The following is a 13,309-nucleotide window of genomic DNA, read 5'->3' on the forward strand; positions in this document are numbered from 1 at the left end:
AGGTTGAAGGTGAAATGCCTTATGACAGATGGAGCTCCACAGAAAAATACCCACTGTGGACATACACAGGATGCCCTTTAATGAGAGCAGGAAAGTAGCAATGACGCAGATCAGGGGGCACCACCCTATCAGTCTGTCTCAGGAAGGTAGAAAGCACTTGTCTGCATTTCTGGTCCTCTTCAAATCCCAGAGAGGGGGAAGTACCGACAAATTCCTTGTCCCTATTTCGGGGCTTTTATTCCTGATCTGGTATATGATTCTGTGGTGTTTCCCCACCTTTCGGTCCAAAGAGTACAAACACATCCTGCAGATGGAGTGTCACCTTACAGGATATTTTTTTTATTCCTCCAGAGATCCAGTACCCTCCCAAAGTGTTGGAACGACAAGGTCAGTTCCTGTGTTTCAAATGATGACTATCAGGCAAAAGTTCACAAATCCAGCTTTTATTTAACATTATTTAGATGTGTTAAACAGAGCATCTTTTGTTTGAGGTCACCCGTGCACCCAGAAACAAACAAGAACTAAAAGAGGTTGTAATAAAGGCCAGTAGAAGTCTTTCAAATGAAGAATGCAACAGTTTGGTGAAGTCAATGTGTTGCAATCTTTAAGCAGTTATCACAAGTACAGGTCATGGCACCAAATATCAAATGTTGGTCTCATGTTCATCTTTCAATCCGAAACCAAAATCAAAGGAATTGACTGTGTCTAACACTTCTGGAGGAGACTGCATATTGTCATCACTTTTCATAATCATCACCCTTGGATCTATTTTCTCCTCAAGCATTTGTCTTGGTGCTTTGGCCGAGTTTGCTGAGGGACAGACTGCATTCTTTCTCTGACTCAGGCGGTACAAAACCTCGAATAGCAAAGACTGGCAAAAAGGAAGAAAAATACTGGCAACTGTGGACCATGTGGAATCCATTCAAATCTGATGGTGCCAATCTTTCAGTGCGTTTCCAAAACAGTGTTTAGAGAGACTTTTAAAAAGTCATAATGGGTAGGCTGCTTGCACAATTCCAAGCTATGAGTTAAGTGGTGGCGGCTCATTGAGTGTTTCAGCCCCCTCCCTCCCCCAAAGGATGTGCTGCTGAAATTCCATGATATCACACCCTCAATGAGATGAACAAAATGTCATAGAGTTTTCCGTTGCTGTCATTTTGCACTTTTTGCCTCTTCTTCCTACCCCTCCCCCCGGGGGTACGGCCCAGCCTGAGAATGAGCTGAAGTTTTCTTTCTTCCCAAAAATGTGTCCATTTGGAGCAAAGATGGTATGCGAAAATGGACGCAAATTGCAGAACGCCACGTGCAGATTGAGATGCTTGGACGTGCTGACACAAGATTGTGTGGCTGGAAAGTGCTGGAAATGTCTGTGATGTAGTTTCAAACACGAGTTGGTCAGCTGTGTGTAATGTATTGCGATGTCACGACGTGATTGAAGATGCCACGGGCTTGTGTGTACATGTGCAGGGGGGGAGGAGGTGATATCCTAATACGTTTCCAAGAGAAAATGTTCTGTGGATATCAAACCGATTGACTGTCAAAACACTGGAGGAGGATTCCCATTTGTGGTAATAAGGCAGCCATTGTGTACAGTACAGCAAATGCACGTGACAACATGTTCAGTTCAGCAGGAGAAGAGTAAATGTAGCTTACCGGTGTGTTTTAGCGTTCTATTTGAATGCAATTGTCGTAATATTACATAATAAATCAGCAGACTTAGATGATCACACTTGTCATGATTGGAGGTTTCCAATTCTTGCTTTACTGTAATGCTAGTCTCGTGTTTAGTTACCAAGAAGGTGTCTGTACCAAAAAAGGGTGTGTTCATTGTGAATGTCTTTACTGGAACAAAAATGAATCCAAAGTGTCACAGTGGAATCCAAACCTTTGTTCAATCCCACTTAAATTCCAGCATCCTTCTCAGTCCATTTATCCCACTGGGCCTCCTACTGCCTTTGTTTCCACTTGGCTTCTGTCGCACAACACACACACACACACACACACACTGTTTTTGAGTATTTGTGGTGCCTTCTCCCTGTGCCAGAAGTTCCCTAATCTCTTAGACGCCAAATATTCTGTGGGGCATTATTTTTTTTTTTTCAGCGTGAGGTGGACACTGTTTCCGTCAAAATAAATAAATAGTATTGAATGTTCCATATATTTAGTTAGTCTGGAATTACTTTTCCCCAATTGGTTTAATATTTGAACCATATTGCATGTGGGTTCTGTTTATGCTACCATGGCGCATATTGCAATTGTATCACTTGAGGGCAAAGATTTGGAATTGTGTCACTTGAACCATGCAGTGTAAATCCTGTCCAAGTGGGGCCACTGTGAAAAAACAGACACCTATTTAGGGATAAATTGGGGAGCAGCGTTTATTAGCCTGGAGTTTCACTATGTCAAATTCAAAACCCAGACATATGCCAATGCAGGATCATCAACATTTCTTTGGGATGAGACCCAAGAGGACAATCGGTTCGTTTATACTCAGTAACGTCATATAGGCTATTGAAAGAAAATTTCAAGTCCATTGAGGATAATCCAAAATCAGCTCCCTGCGGTGTTTATGACCTCATATCTATTACTGTCAAAGCGGGAAGAAGATGTGCTGAAGTTAAAATGTATTTCTGTCCCCGCCAGTGGGGGGAACATTTCTGTCCCATGTCCAAGATGTTGATGCCGCCTGAATGGTGAACACGAGCCATATTTACTATTCCTGGTTGGAGAAACTTGACAGGACAGGGGAGGAGTGAAGAGAGAAGACAAGTGAGGTAAGTTAGTCAAGTTGAATAGAAGGCACCCGAGGGCTCTTCTGTGGTGTTCGTTTCATAATAAAGTCTTAAAAGGAACATACAGTAGACGATTTTGGGTCTCTGGAGTATCTGCTCAATCTGCAAGTGGTGAAGGAGACAACCAAGTAAAGCTGTATGTAGCTAAAAAGGAGATCTCACTTGCTGTCAAGTACAGTATGTCAATTAAAGTGCAAAGATCAGGCAAGGTGGATGACATTGGCTACTTACTCCTCAACGCTTGTACAAGTTAACCTGTATGCCAATCAAAAACCTAATTAAATAGTGAAGAAGGACTGACGTGTGCTTTTTTGTTGTTGTTTTAAGGTAGAGTTAATCCCAAAATTGTCTTTACAATAATATTATAATTCAATCATAAACTAGGACGGTGCTTCAATTTACAATAATATTATAATTCAATCCTAAACTAGGACGGCGCTTCAATTTGTGTTTAGGTCCGCAGAGGGGGGCCTTGCTGTCCTGATGGCTCACCACTAAAAAAGAGAAATCGTTTATTTTGAAATTCTCCCATTACCGGAAACGCTGCACTTCATTACAGTGACTTGACAATGCCAGTGACTTGCATGGCCGAGGAGCGTCAGGCTACTCTGAGGAAGAACTTGGCGTCTCACTTCAGTTTGAGTTTGCGGGGCGTCTAGCCACCTTGCTGATTAATAAAAATTAAAGAAAAATATTACACGGGAAAGAAAGAAAAACTCAATTATGCTCTGAATGGAATTTTCTTCCTCAAAGTTGGAGTTCATCGCTTCTGTCTGATTTGGTGGATTTACATTCATCTTGAAACGCCGCAACAACACATTTCATGTTTTCATTTCATTAGGTGGGGTGGGCCAGTACCTTTGTCGCTGCAGCCATGGAGAGGCACTTGCCGCTGACATGCGTGCTCATCTGTTTGCTCCTGAGAACTTTGAATGCACAGGGTAGTGCACCTGTGGGAGGTGAGTCAAATTTAAATTTAATTTACAACATGGGGTTATTCTCTGGGGGAAGTTCAAGTTCAAAACAGAAAGATAAGACGCTCATAAAAATACTCCAGCACAATAACGCACAGCATGAACAAAGCAGCAGGCAAAAGATAAGCATCAGATGGCCGTTTTGATTTCACATGAAAGTTATTATTTATTATTTGTATTATTTTTTAGTTAAAATAAAAACGGTACGTATGGATAAACGAGCGGATGTACTGTGGGAACGATATGTGTCAATATTTATGTACGTATATTTGCAGTAATGTATGTATGTACAGTATGGGCGTAAATCTATGTACAATATTTGTATAAATACTTATAAATAAATCTCAGTATTATATGTTATTGTTATAGTTAAGTACAAAATGAAATTGCAGGAAACTTGTTGGCAAGTAAATATTTTGTCAACTTTCCTTTCTTAATTATATATTATTCTTTGTGTGGTACATAATAGGACTGTAACAATTTTAATTAGAGCATGAATTTAATTAGAGGATTTGGACAATTATCAGTTTAAAAGTGGATCTAAATATTTATTCAATTACCAAAACTAGTTGTCCATTGATTTAATAAAGGATTATTTGTTAATTACCGTAATTTCCGGACTATAAGCCGCGACTTTTTTCCAAAATTTTGAACCCTGCGGCTTATAGTCAGGTGCGGCTTATATAAGATTTTTTTCGTGATTTTTGTGATGACTTCATCACTTTTATACACTCGTAAAAAGGCTGTGGACCACTGTTGTGCGGTATCTTGAAGAAAAAAACAACAACAAAAATACTATTTTGAAACACTACTATGGCTGCTGCTTATTCTGGCTGTGTTGCTTGTGACTATTATGAGCTTTAGTAGGAATGCACGCTAGGTGACCTGCGTCAAAGGGCTCTAAACCCTTTCTCTTAGAGATTACACAAAGCAGTGACGCTGTTTGGACCATCTGCATTATATTAAAACCCAATCAATCAGCATTTAAATTCAATTCTTCTGACATTTTGCTCACCAAAAACAAGTTGTAATGAATGTGAAGTTTTAATGCATTTTATTCAGAAGGTTACTTTGAACCCTGAGGCTTAAATGGCGGCGAGGCGTATTTATGGATTTTTACGGCTTTCTGTGTACTGTCTTTCTTTGTAAAAAACTCATGTGCACGTGCGGCTTATAGTCCGGTGCGGCTTATGTAAGAAAAAAACTAAAATATCCCTGAATTTTAGCTGGTGCGGCTTATAGTCCGGTGCGGCTTATAGTCCGGAAATTACGGTAATCACTGTCCTTTCCATGTCCCCCTTCCGCAAAACCCACAATTTCAATAACCAACATTAGAAGCTTGATAACGATCCTGATCAACAGGGAGACATGGAAAACAGGGAGGAGAGCAGACCTTCAGGACCCGAGGTGGATGCGCCTGATCTATAGCATCATAATGTTATTCCGACGCAAATAGACTGTTTTTTTTTTAAACAAACACTTCAAGCATCCAGGAGGCTAAACTATGTGGTATAACTGCTGAGTCTGTCATTGAGAGTTAATATAGAAGTTGTGAGTGAGATGCTTTCACTGTGCTATGTCCACAAATAGGGGATGATCGTGTTAAATCCCCACAGATTTGTGGGAAAAAAAAGAAGCTGTGCACCTGTTAATATGTGCAAGTCACCACCAACCTAAACATATACATCGACTTAAAGACAAATTTGCTCGTGAATATTGCAATATTACCATGTAAAACCTTATTGTGTGGAACACAAATTGGAATGTATCAGATGGTTTTCTGTGATTCCTTAAAGCCATCTGCACTTTACATCTACTTAAAATCCAACCCCATGTGTTCTGCAGGTTGCAAATCCATTGAGTAGATTTCTCATAGGTCCCATCACTGCACATGAACTTTGAAACAGACATAAAGTATTGAGACACATTCTAACCAGCCAATTAATCAATCAGGCTTTTGAGTGACCAAACCAAAGGGTAGTACTATAACTGTGCATCTATGCAAATTTAGTTCAGTTGTATTTAACTTTTTAGTCTAATTTTGCTATATTTAGGTGTCATTACAGTGACTTACAATAATATATTAATGAACACTGGGACCAATTGTGTAATTGGTACTTGGAGGGCGCAGAATTTTTTTTTTATGTTGTATGTGATGTAAAAGGTTTTTTGAACGGCTGGACTAGACCTCTCTCTTGAATTCTTAATACTTCAAGATGTTTCAGGCTATTTATTTTCCACAGTCTACATAGGCATGCTTGGATGAGTTTGGTGTGGAGCAAACTGACAGCCTATAACCTTTAAAGCCATCAAACACTTTTAGAAGGAACTAGAACAAAGAGACAGCAAACCCTCTCTAATTGACTCCATACTGTACTCCATTTTTCACTTCCTCTGGGGTAACCCCTGAGCATGACGGCTCTGTACGTCCAACCATTATACTGTATCTACAGATGTTTAAGATAATGGCATAGTGCCTGCACAAAGGTGCAGATGGTGGGGAGGGGGCGGCAGTTGTTGTGATATGGTGAACCCCCGACTCGCTCCAAAGTCCAAACAGTGAGACTTATTGTCAAGAATTCTCCATGCATGTGTGTTCAAATTGCGTATGGCTCCACACTTGACTGCATTCAAATATAATTAGGAATTGAATCATTCTTAAGCAATGTTCTGGCTGCTTTCTGAGCACGTATCTGATATCTGACACATAATTAGTTTACTTCCACTAATGTTCTGAAAAGATGACACTCCATAATCCCTTTTTATATTCTCCTTTATTGCTGTCACTTTATGTACGCCGTGCATGACTATCCATACATTCCTTCCCGTCTCTCACATGGAACTACCCGCAGACCGCCCCTCTTCTTTATTTACTGCCTTCTCTGTTTCCTTGCCCAACCTCCTTTCTTCACTCACCCGACACCCTCAAACTAAATAATCCTAATTTGGTACCCACCTCCCGCATGTGCTTTAATTTAGTCTTTTACTCTTAAAAGTCAATATTTCCCTACATTGCCTTACTGGACTGGACTAAATTTACAACCTGGTAATCATTTAGTTGTTTTTTTTAAAATATATTTATTTTAATGTGATTGGAGAATCTCTGTGTAAATTATATGAATTCCAAGGAGAGAAGTTACCATATGGCGGTCGTCCACCTGGATATTGCTCAAACTTAACAGTTTGATGTTATAGCTTTATTGTTATAAAATGTAATATGTTCTGCATTCTGTTACTTTTTTCGGGGGTTAAATGTTGCAAAATCCAGCTCATTCAAGAAACAATTGTGTGCAATTAACTAGTGGTTAATCATGCCATGAAGCAGCTGCAATAGTAAAATGGAGTGCAACCGTGGTTGCGACCTGCATAGCCGCTGTTGATTATGTCTAAATAAAAACACTGTGACGCCTTCAGGTATGCTAAGCATTATTTCGATCACTACAGTAGTCCATTCGAAACAGGCGTTCAGAACATTCAGGATGATTTTCCCCATGTCATTTAAAAGGCTATTTGGAAAATTTGATTTAAGACGATCATTTCCCCAGATAATTTAATTAAATATCCATCTGTGAACCAAACAGCCTTTTGAATAATCCATTTTATTTCATTTTCATTTGAATTTCTTCATCTTTCAGCTGTTATTTCTGCTAATGTAGACAAACAAAAGAAACATGCTCAGCCAAAAGATCGCCTCCCTTCCTTTTGCGTATGCAACTCACTGCCCTGAAATACTGAGAGGGGATATTTACTGCTTGGGAGCTTTTTATAAACACTCCTCCTCTGATGCTATCACATTGACGGTTTCACTTTGAGGTTCCTGTTTGTTGTGCTTTTGTCTTATCGTCACTGATATGGCAGGCTTTCACGCTTTAAGCTCATTTTTCTTGGTGGAGGAGGTGCGATGATGGGTGCTGGTTTCGAGAGCGTAGTGTGTATATTTTGCGGAATGAAAGGCAATCCCTGGAGAACTTAAAAACGTTTGAGTGTAACTGTACGTTAACAACACAATAAAAAAAAGTAATTTTTCTTACGGTCTTTGTACATAATGGGTCAAAATCAACCAAATAAATTTAAAAAATAAATACATCACTTCCATCTGCTACAAATGCGGCTAAAGAATGTGTGAGTTTTGACTTTTTGTCACCTTTGTATTTTTCTGCACAGTTCTTAACTGCTGCGAGGGGGACGTCCTTTTCCTGTTGGATTCCTCTGGTAGCATTTCATCCTATGAGCACTCCCGAATGCTCGACTTCCTATCTGAGCTCCTCCTGCCGTTTTCCCTGGGGGAGGATCAGGTGAGGATTGGACTTCTACAGGTGGGCACCCAACCACGCCTTGAGTTTGGATTTGATAGCTTCCATACTCAAAGTGGCCTGCAAGGGGCGTTGAGCGCCACCAAACCCCTCAGGGGGGACACCAACACCGTAGAGGCACTGAAGATGGCAAAGAATCGAGTGCTGAGACCAGGACCTGGAGATGGGGCTCGCCCGGGGCTCCCTAGAGTGCTGGTGTGGCTGACGGATGGGGTGAAACCGGGTGACGTGATGGGCCCAATGGCTGAGCTGAGGGAGGAGGGCGTGGCCGTGCTGGTGGTCTCCACCGGGCATGGTAACTATCAAGTATTGAGGCAAGTTGTGTCACTACCTGCTGAGAACCACCTGTACTTCGTGGACATTGATGACATGAGCATCATCTTAGAGGATCTGCGGGATGCCATCATCGGTAAGGTATTCACTATACAGGATATATGAGGTAATATCGAGTATTATTAATTTTTATTTGTTTTAGTAAAGTTGACAGTGTGGCTGTCTGTGGCAATTAAACAAACTTGCTCTATGTTACAAACCGCCACCAACAAAGTATCTCTTGAAGCATTATGCTGAGTCATCAACAGGCCTCACTAGTGCAAGGTCATTGCTCTTGGATGGACATCAACATTTTCCTCCACACTGCAATGGCCACTTGGCGCTGCCATACTCATAAATTGAATTTCGAGTTGCTACTTCAGCCAAATTCCATGCGTGCTGCTGAAGACATGGACACTGGAGGGCAATCCGGAGTATGGCTGAGCGCATGTGTAATGAGATAGCGTGATCTATTCAGGGATTAATGAGTATTTACATCCCATGCTACTGTGACAGACATAACACATACAGATGCATATATTCTTTACTATATATAGACTGAAGAACCTGTCCGGTTCTGTGCTGCCAGATTAGGTAGCTACCATGACACCCCCCCAGGGACTCAACAATTTTACATTCATATTGCAGCTCATAGCCACGTCGCATGAACGAATACAGAATATGTGCACAACAAAGGCTAACGGATAATCTTGTAAATCCAGATAGCGACACCTTTGTGTCATTAATTTGCTACAGGGCCTGACTGCTTTAGCTATATTGAGGTCTTATTGCAGGGGTTATGAATGTACTAAGAACGCCAAGCTGGTCTGCACTTTTGTTTCTGTGTCAAGCAGAGACATTATTAGCACTGTGTCTTGCTTCGTCGTCTTTCCTGAATGTGTTTCTGCAGGCACTCTCTATGGTGTGCAGTGGTCCAAATTAGTGATGGATTTAGCTGCCAGTTTTGCTCTCTAAACTTTGGGGTACAAATAAGTGATGGTGATTTCTGCCGAGCAACAACATTTTCAGGTCGACAAGTGGAAAAATGTCCGCTGCCTGAAATGGATAATAATGGGTAGATTTTGCTGCTTAATTTGTATTCCACAAATGCAATATTAATCTGAATATCGTGGTATAGACTAATGAGTCGGATCGAATATATTAACATGGTTATATATTGTAAAGAAAATGTTTTGACCTACATTACAAGTACATTGATGTTGAGAAAACATTTAAGACTGTACTAATTTTAGTATGTGGGTTAGTACTGATTTACTTTAATAAAAAAGCACCACTTTTATTTTTCCATTGTGCCTTCCGCAGAGATAATCCGTGCCGAGCGTATCAACGTCCGGGATGTGTCCTCCAATGCAGCCACACTCCAGTGGCGACCTGTTCTATCCGGGTTGGCAGGCTACTACGAGATCCGCTTTGGTCCACTTCCATCAGGCGGGACAGGAAGTGGAGGAAGCGGTCATGGGACCAGTCCTAGCACTGGTGGTAGTCAGTACCAGAGACTGGTCCAATCATCAGAATCCAACACTATCAGGCTAACAGGCCTGAAGCCCGACACCACCTATAGTGCCACTTTGACACCAGAGTCCAATCAACAAACCTTTAACACGCTGTCGGTCAGCTTCACGACACAATCAGGTTGGGTTTGAAACCCTTTGGGGCATTAGCCTCTTGCTGCAAAAATGAGCTTGCTTAGATTTCCTTCTATTTTCCCTGTCTCACCAGAGGTACAGAGTCCAACTGTGGTCACGGTCTCAGAATCGGGGCCGACTAGCGTTCGAGTGAGCTGGGGTCCTCTCCAGCCGGAGACCGTCTCAAGTTACTACATAGAATACTCTGCCCTGCCCACTGGAAAGCTGCATACTGTCACAGTGGACAAACGGCAAAACTCCACGCTCCTGAAGAACCTCCAACCAGATAGCACCTACTTGGTCACCGTTACCGCCCGACATTCGTCGGGCAAGGAGAAGGCAATGTCAGTCAAAGTCTGCACGCAAGAAGGTGAGTGACAGTGTTTGAAAAACTTGGTGAATATAGTATTTTTTCTTAAATTACATAGCGTTAATGGCAATTGTGTGGTATTTTATCATTTTATTTATAGAATATATATTTTATATACATCACACTTAAAATGAAAAGAAGATTGTATACAAATAAAACACCAATATCCAGCGACCAGTATAGACACTTTTTAAGGAATGCAATAAAGTGCAATGAATTAAAATAAAGTGCTTCAGGTAACATTCAAGTATGCCTAACCATTTGTTCAGGAGAAATGCAAATAACATAATGAAGGTTAAATTTTAACAGCACAAGCTTGTTCTAAAAGCCTGATTGTGACGTCTCAGTCTGAACATTTTGCACTGTGCGAAAAGGAGTGTGTCGCTAATAGATAAAGAAAAATATGGTTATGTGGATGAAAACTGTTTAGTAACTTGTTAGATGCTATGTTGGTTCTGTGTGCTGAGCTGTAAATCGAATGAAGTGCACTTCCTTTTCATGGGCGTGGTGTATAATAATTACGTTCATTCCACCCAGTAATTTAAGAAAACAGCGACCTTGCACAATAGACATAAGCAGAATAACTCAAAATACTCCTCCAAGTCAAGAACGTGTAAATACGCACTAGAATATCAAGTTATGGTGGAACAGAAGTCTATTTGAGGGGAAGCATTTATTTGTTTAAGTGAATAACCCAGCCGAAAATTGGAGCGTAGGCCACTCATTTAGGATGTGATGTGTTTTGCAGTGACTCCAGCCCTGGATGACCTGCAGCTGACCACAGTGGACAGCCACTCGGTGCAGGTGGACTGGAAAGGCAGCTTTGATGGTTTGACGGGCTACTGGCTCACCTGGGAAGGACGACAAAGAGTTGCACAGCGTTCTTCTTTCTACTTGCCACCCAACTCCCTGTCCACGCGACTCACCAACCTCCCTCCTTCTGCAAGGGTGTGCGTGTCACCCATTTATAAGACAGCACGGGGTGAGGGACTGTGTTGCACGGCAAAATTGGCCTCAGGTGAGCAGCATGCTTCATACGTTTGTTGGTCTCAATCCACCCACATTCTGAATGGCACCTTGATTAACCTCCCCCCCCCCAATATGATTTTTATTTCACCTCAAGATGCTGTTTTTGGCATTTGGCCTATATTTTACTAATACGTTTGGAGGACTTTACTGAATACCTCAAAACAACTTTATTAAATTGTTACGACGACTTTGCAGTATGTTCAAACGACAGCCAACTTATTTAAATGATTTTGCTGTAGGTTCGAATAACGTAGCCCTGTCAAAAATGTTTACTCCACATTGGCAATTTCATACTTCTCCATTTTAATATTTTTGCTCATTGTGCTTTCTCCCAACCTTCTAGATGCGTCAACGTACGGCTACCGATCATAGCACTGCCTAACAGCGAGTGCACCTAACCAAACATGGAGGCTCACGGCAAGAAGAACAATGTTGACATTTTATTCATATTTCTTTTCCATGATTCTCCTCGCTCTGTGGATATAATCCAGGATTGATGTATAGCTTGGCATACTGAGTACTCGTGTGGAAAACATAGACACTAAAGGGTGGTCTGGTGCAATGTGGAGCAAGCCGTTTGCCAAAATTTGAAACACCCAACAAATATTTTTATATTTCTATTAGCTTGCCCAGTTAAAATATTTAAACGCATAATTCATATTGTTAAAGTGTTCATGCTGCCCCACTAAGCTAAATTAAACATATCTCAATTCAATCATACATAGTTATTTAATCACTTTTATCGATCTTTTTAATGTGTAATTTTGTAATGTAGTGTAAATGTAGTATTTTTAAAACAAAAACATTTTGACTAAATAAATGCATCACAGATCTTTTTCTAAGGCCAGGCTGGGAATAGTGTGATAGATTTAGGTTGTTTGGGACAATGTTTTGCACAACCTCATGCCCTAAACCTTTATTTTGATTTATTTAATTTTGCATACACCACAAGAGAAAAGTTCACATTTGGTCTATTTGTTTAACAAGTGAAAACAGAAAACATTTTTGTATGATAACATAGTGTTCTGTAACAACCCTTGAGTTTAAGAGTCGTGTTCCTGACCCAATACAAATGTATACTACAAATGTCTGAAAAAATATACAAATTCTGTCATACTTATTTATTCACTCCAGACACCTGGGATTATAGTAATTATGAATAGTGTATACACTATGAAGACGTTATTTTTTTCCAAGGCTGTTACTGGTTTAATATTTGCTGCCATCTACTGTCGGCAAGTACCGCAGGTTCATTTCAATATTAAAGTAATGTACTGTTGGCAACACAGATCCCCTTTGCCTTTGTATTTACGTGAATGTGTGGATTAATCCAAATAAATGGGAACTGGTTGAATATTAAATGAAATGGACAGTAGTCACATCATTATTTGATCCTTCAACCATAGACCACAAATACAATCTGAATATTATGCCCCACGATTTCAAAATTGACACACCTAATTGTAAAAATAAATAATTATTTTATTAGGAAACCAAAGTTGAATTTATACATATGCACCTTTTGAATACATTATTTTATATATTTGTTGGTCTAAAACGAACTTGCATAATAATGGTGTGTCAAAGAACTTTATTTGTTTTAGTAATTTTTAAGTTCATGTTCAGTATTTTCTTGTTTTGTACCCAAAAATAAATGCTCGTTTGAATAATATACTCATGATTTTAGTTAAAATACCCAAATAATCGTGATTAAAATATTTTTTTCATATTCATATTTCATATACCTCAGCAGTAAGAATACGAACGGCGTTTGGGGCATTTTCCCCTCGTCATGTGTGGATCTATGTGAGTGCTTCGTTTTACGGCGGAACGAAACCGTCGTAACACGAGGACGGTACGTACTTTGAGGCGA

General features: G+C 40.3%; 1 protein-coding gene across 1 annotated transcript; it reads left to right on the top strand.

The window, feature by feature from the left end:
• Positions 1 to 3,380: 3,380 nt before the first annotated feature.
• On the top strand, positions 3,381 to 12,720 carry vwa1 (von Willebrand factor A domain containing 1). Its single transcript, XM_049753811.2, has 6 exons — positions 3,381 to 3,751; positions 7,931 to 8,488; positions 9,715 to 10,044; positions 10,132 to 10,407; positions 11,156 to 11,425; positions 11,780 to 12,720. The coding sequence occupies exons 1-6, from the start codon at positions 3,667 to 3,669 to the stop codon at positions 11,806 to 11,808; spliced, it is 1,548 nt and encodes a 515-aa protein (XP_049609768.1). The 5' UTR covers positions 3,381 to 3,666; the 3' UTR covers positions 11,809 to 12,720.
• Positions 12,721 to 13,309: the final 589 nt, after the last annotated feature.

This window comes from Syngnathus scovelli, chromosome 2 (genome assembly GCF_024217435.2).
Source record: "Syngnathus scovelli strain Florida chromosome 2, RoL_Ssco_1.2, whole genome shotgun sequence".
NCBI classification, from domain to species: domain Eukaryota; kingdom Metazoa; phylum Chordata; class Actinopteri; order Syngnathiformes; family Syngnathidae; genus Syngnathus; species Syngnathus scovelli.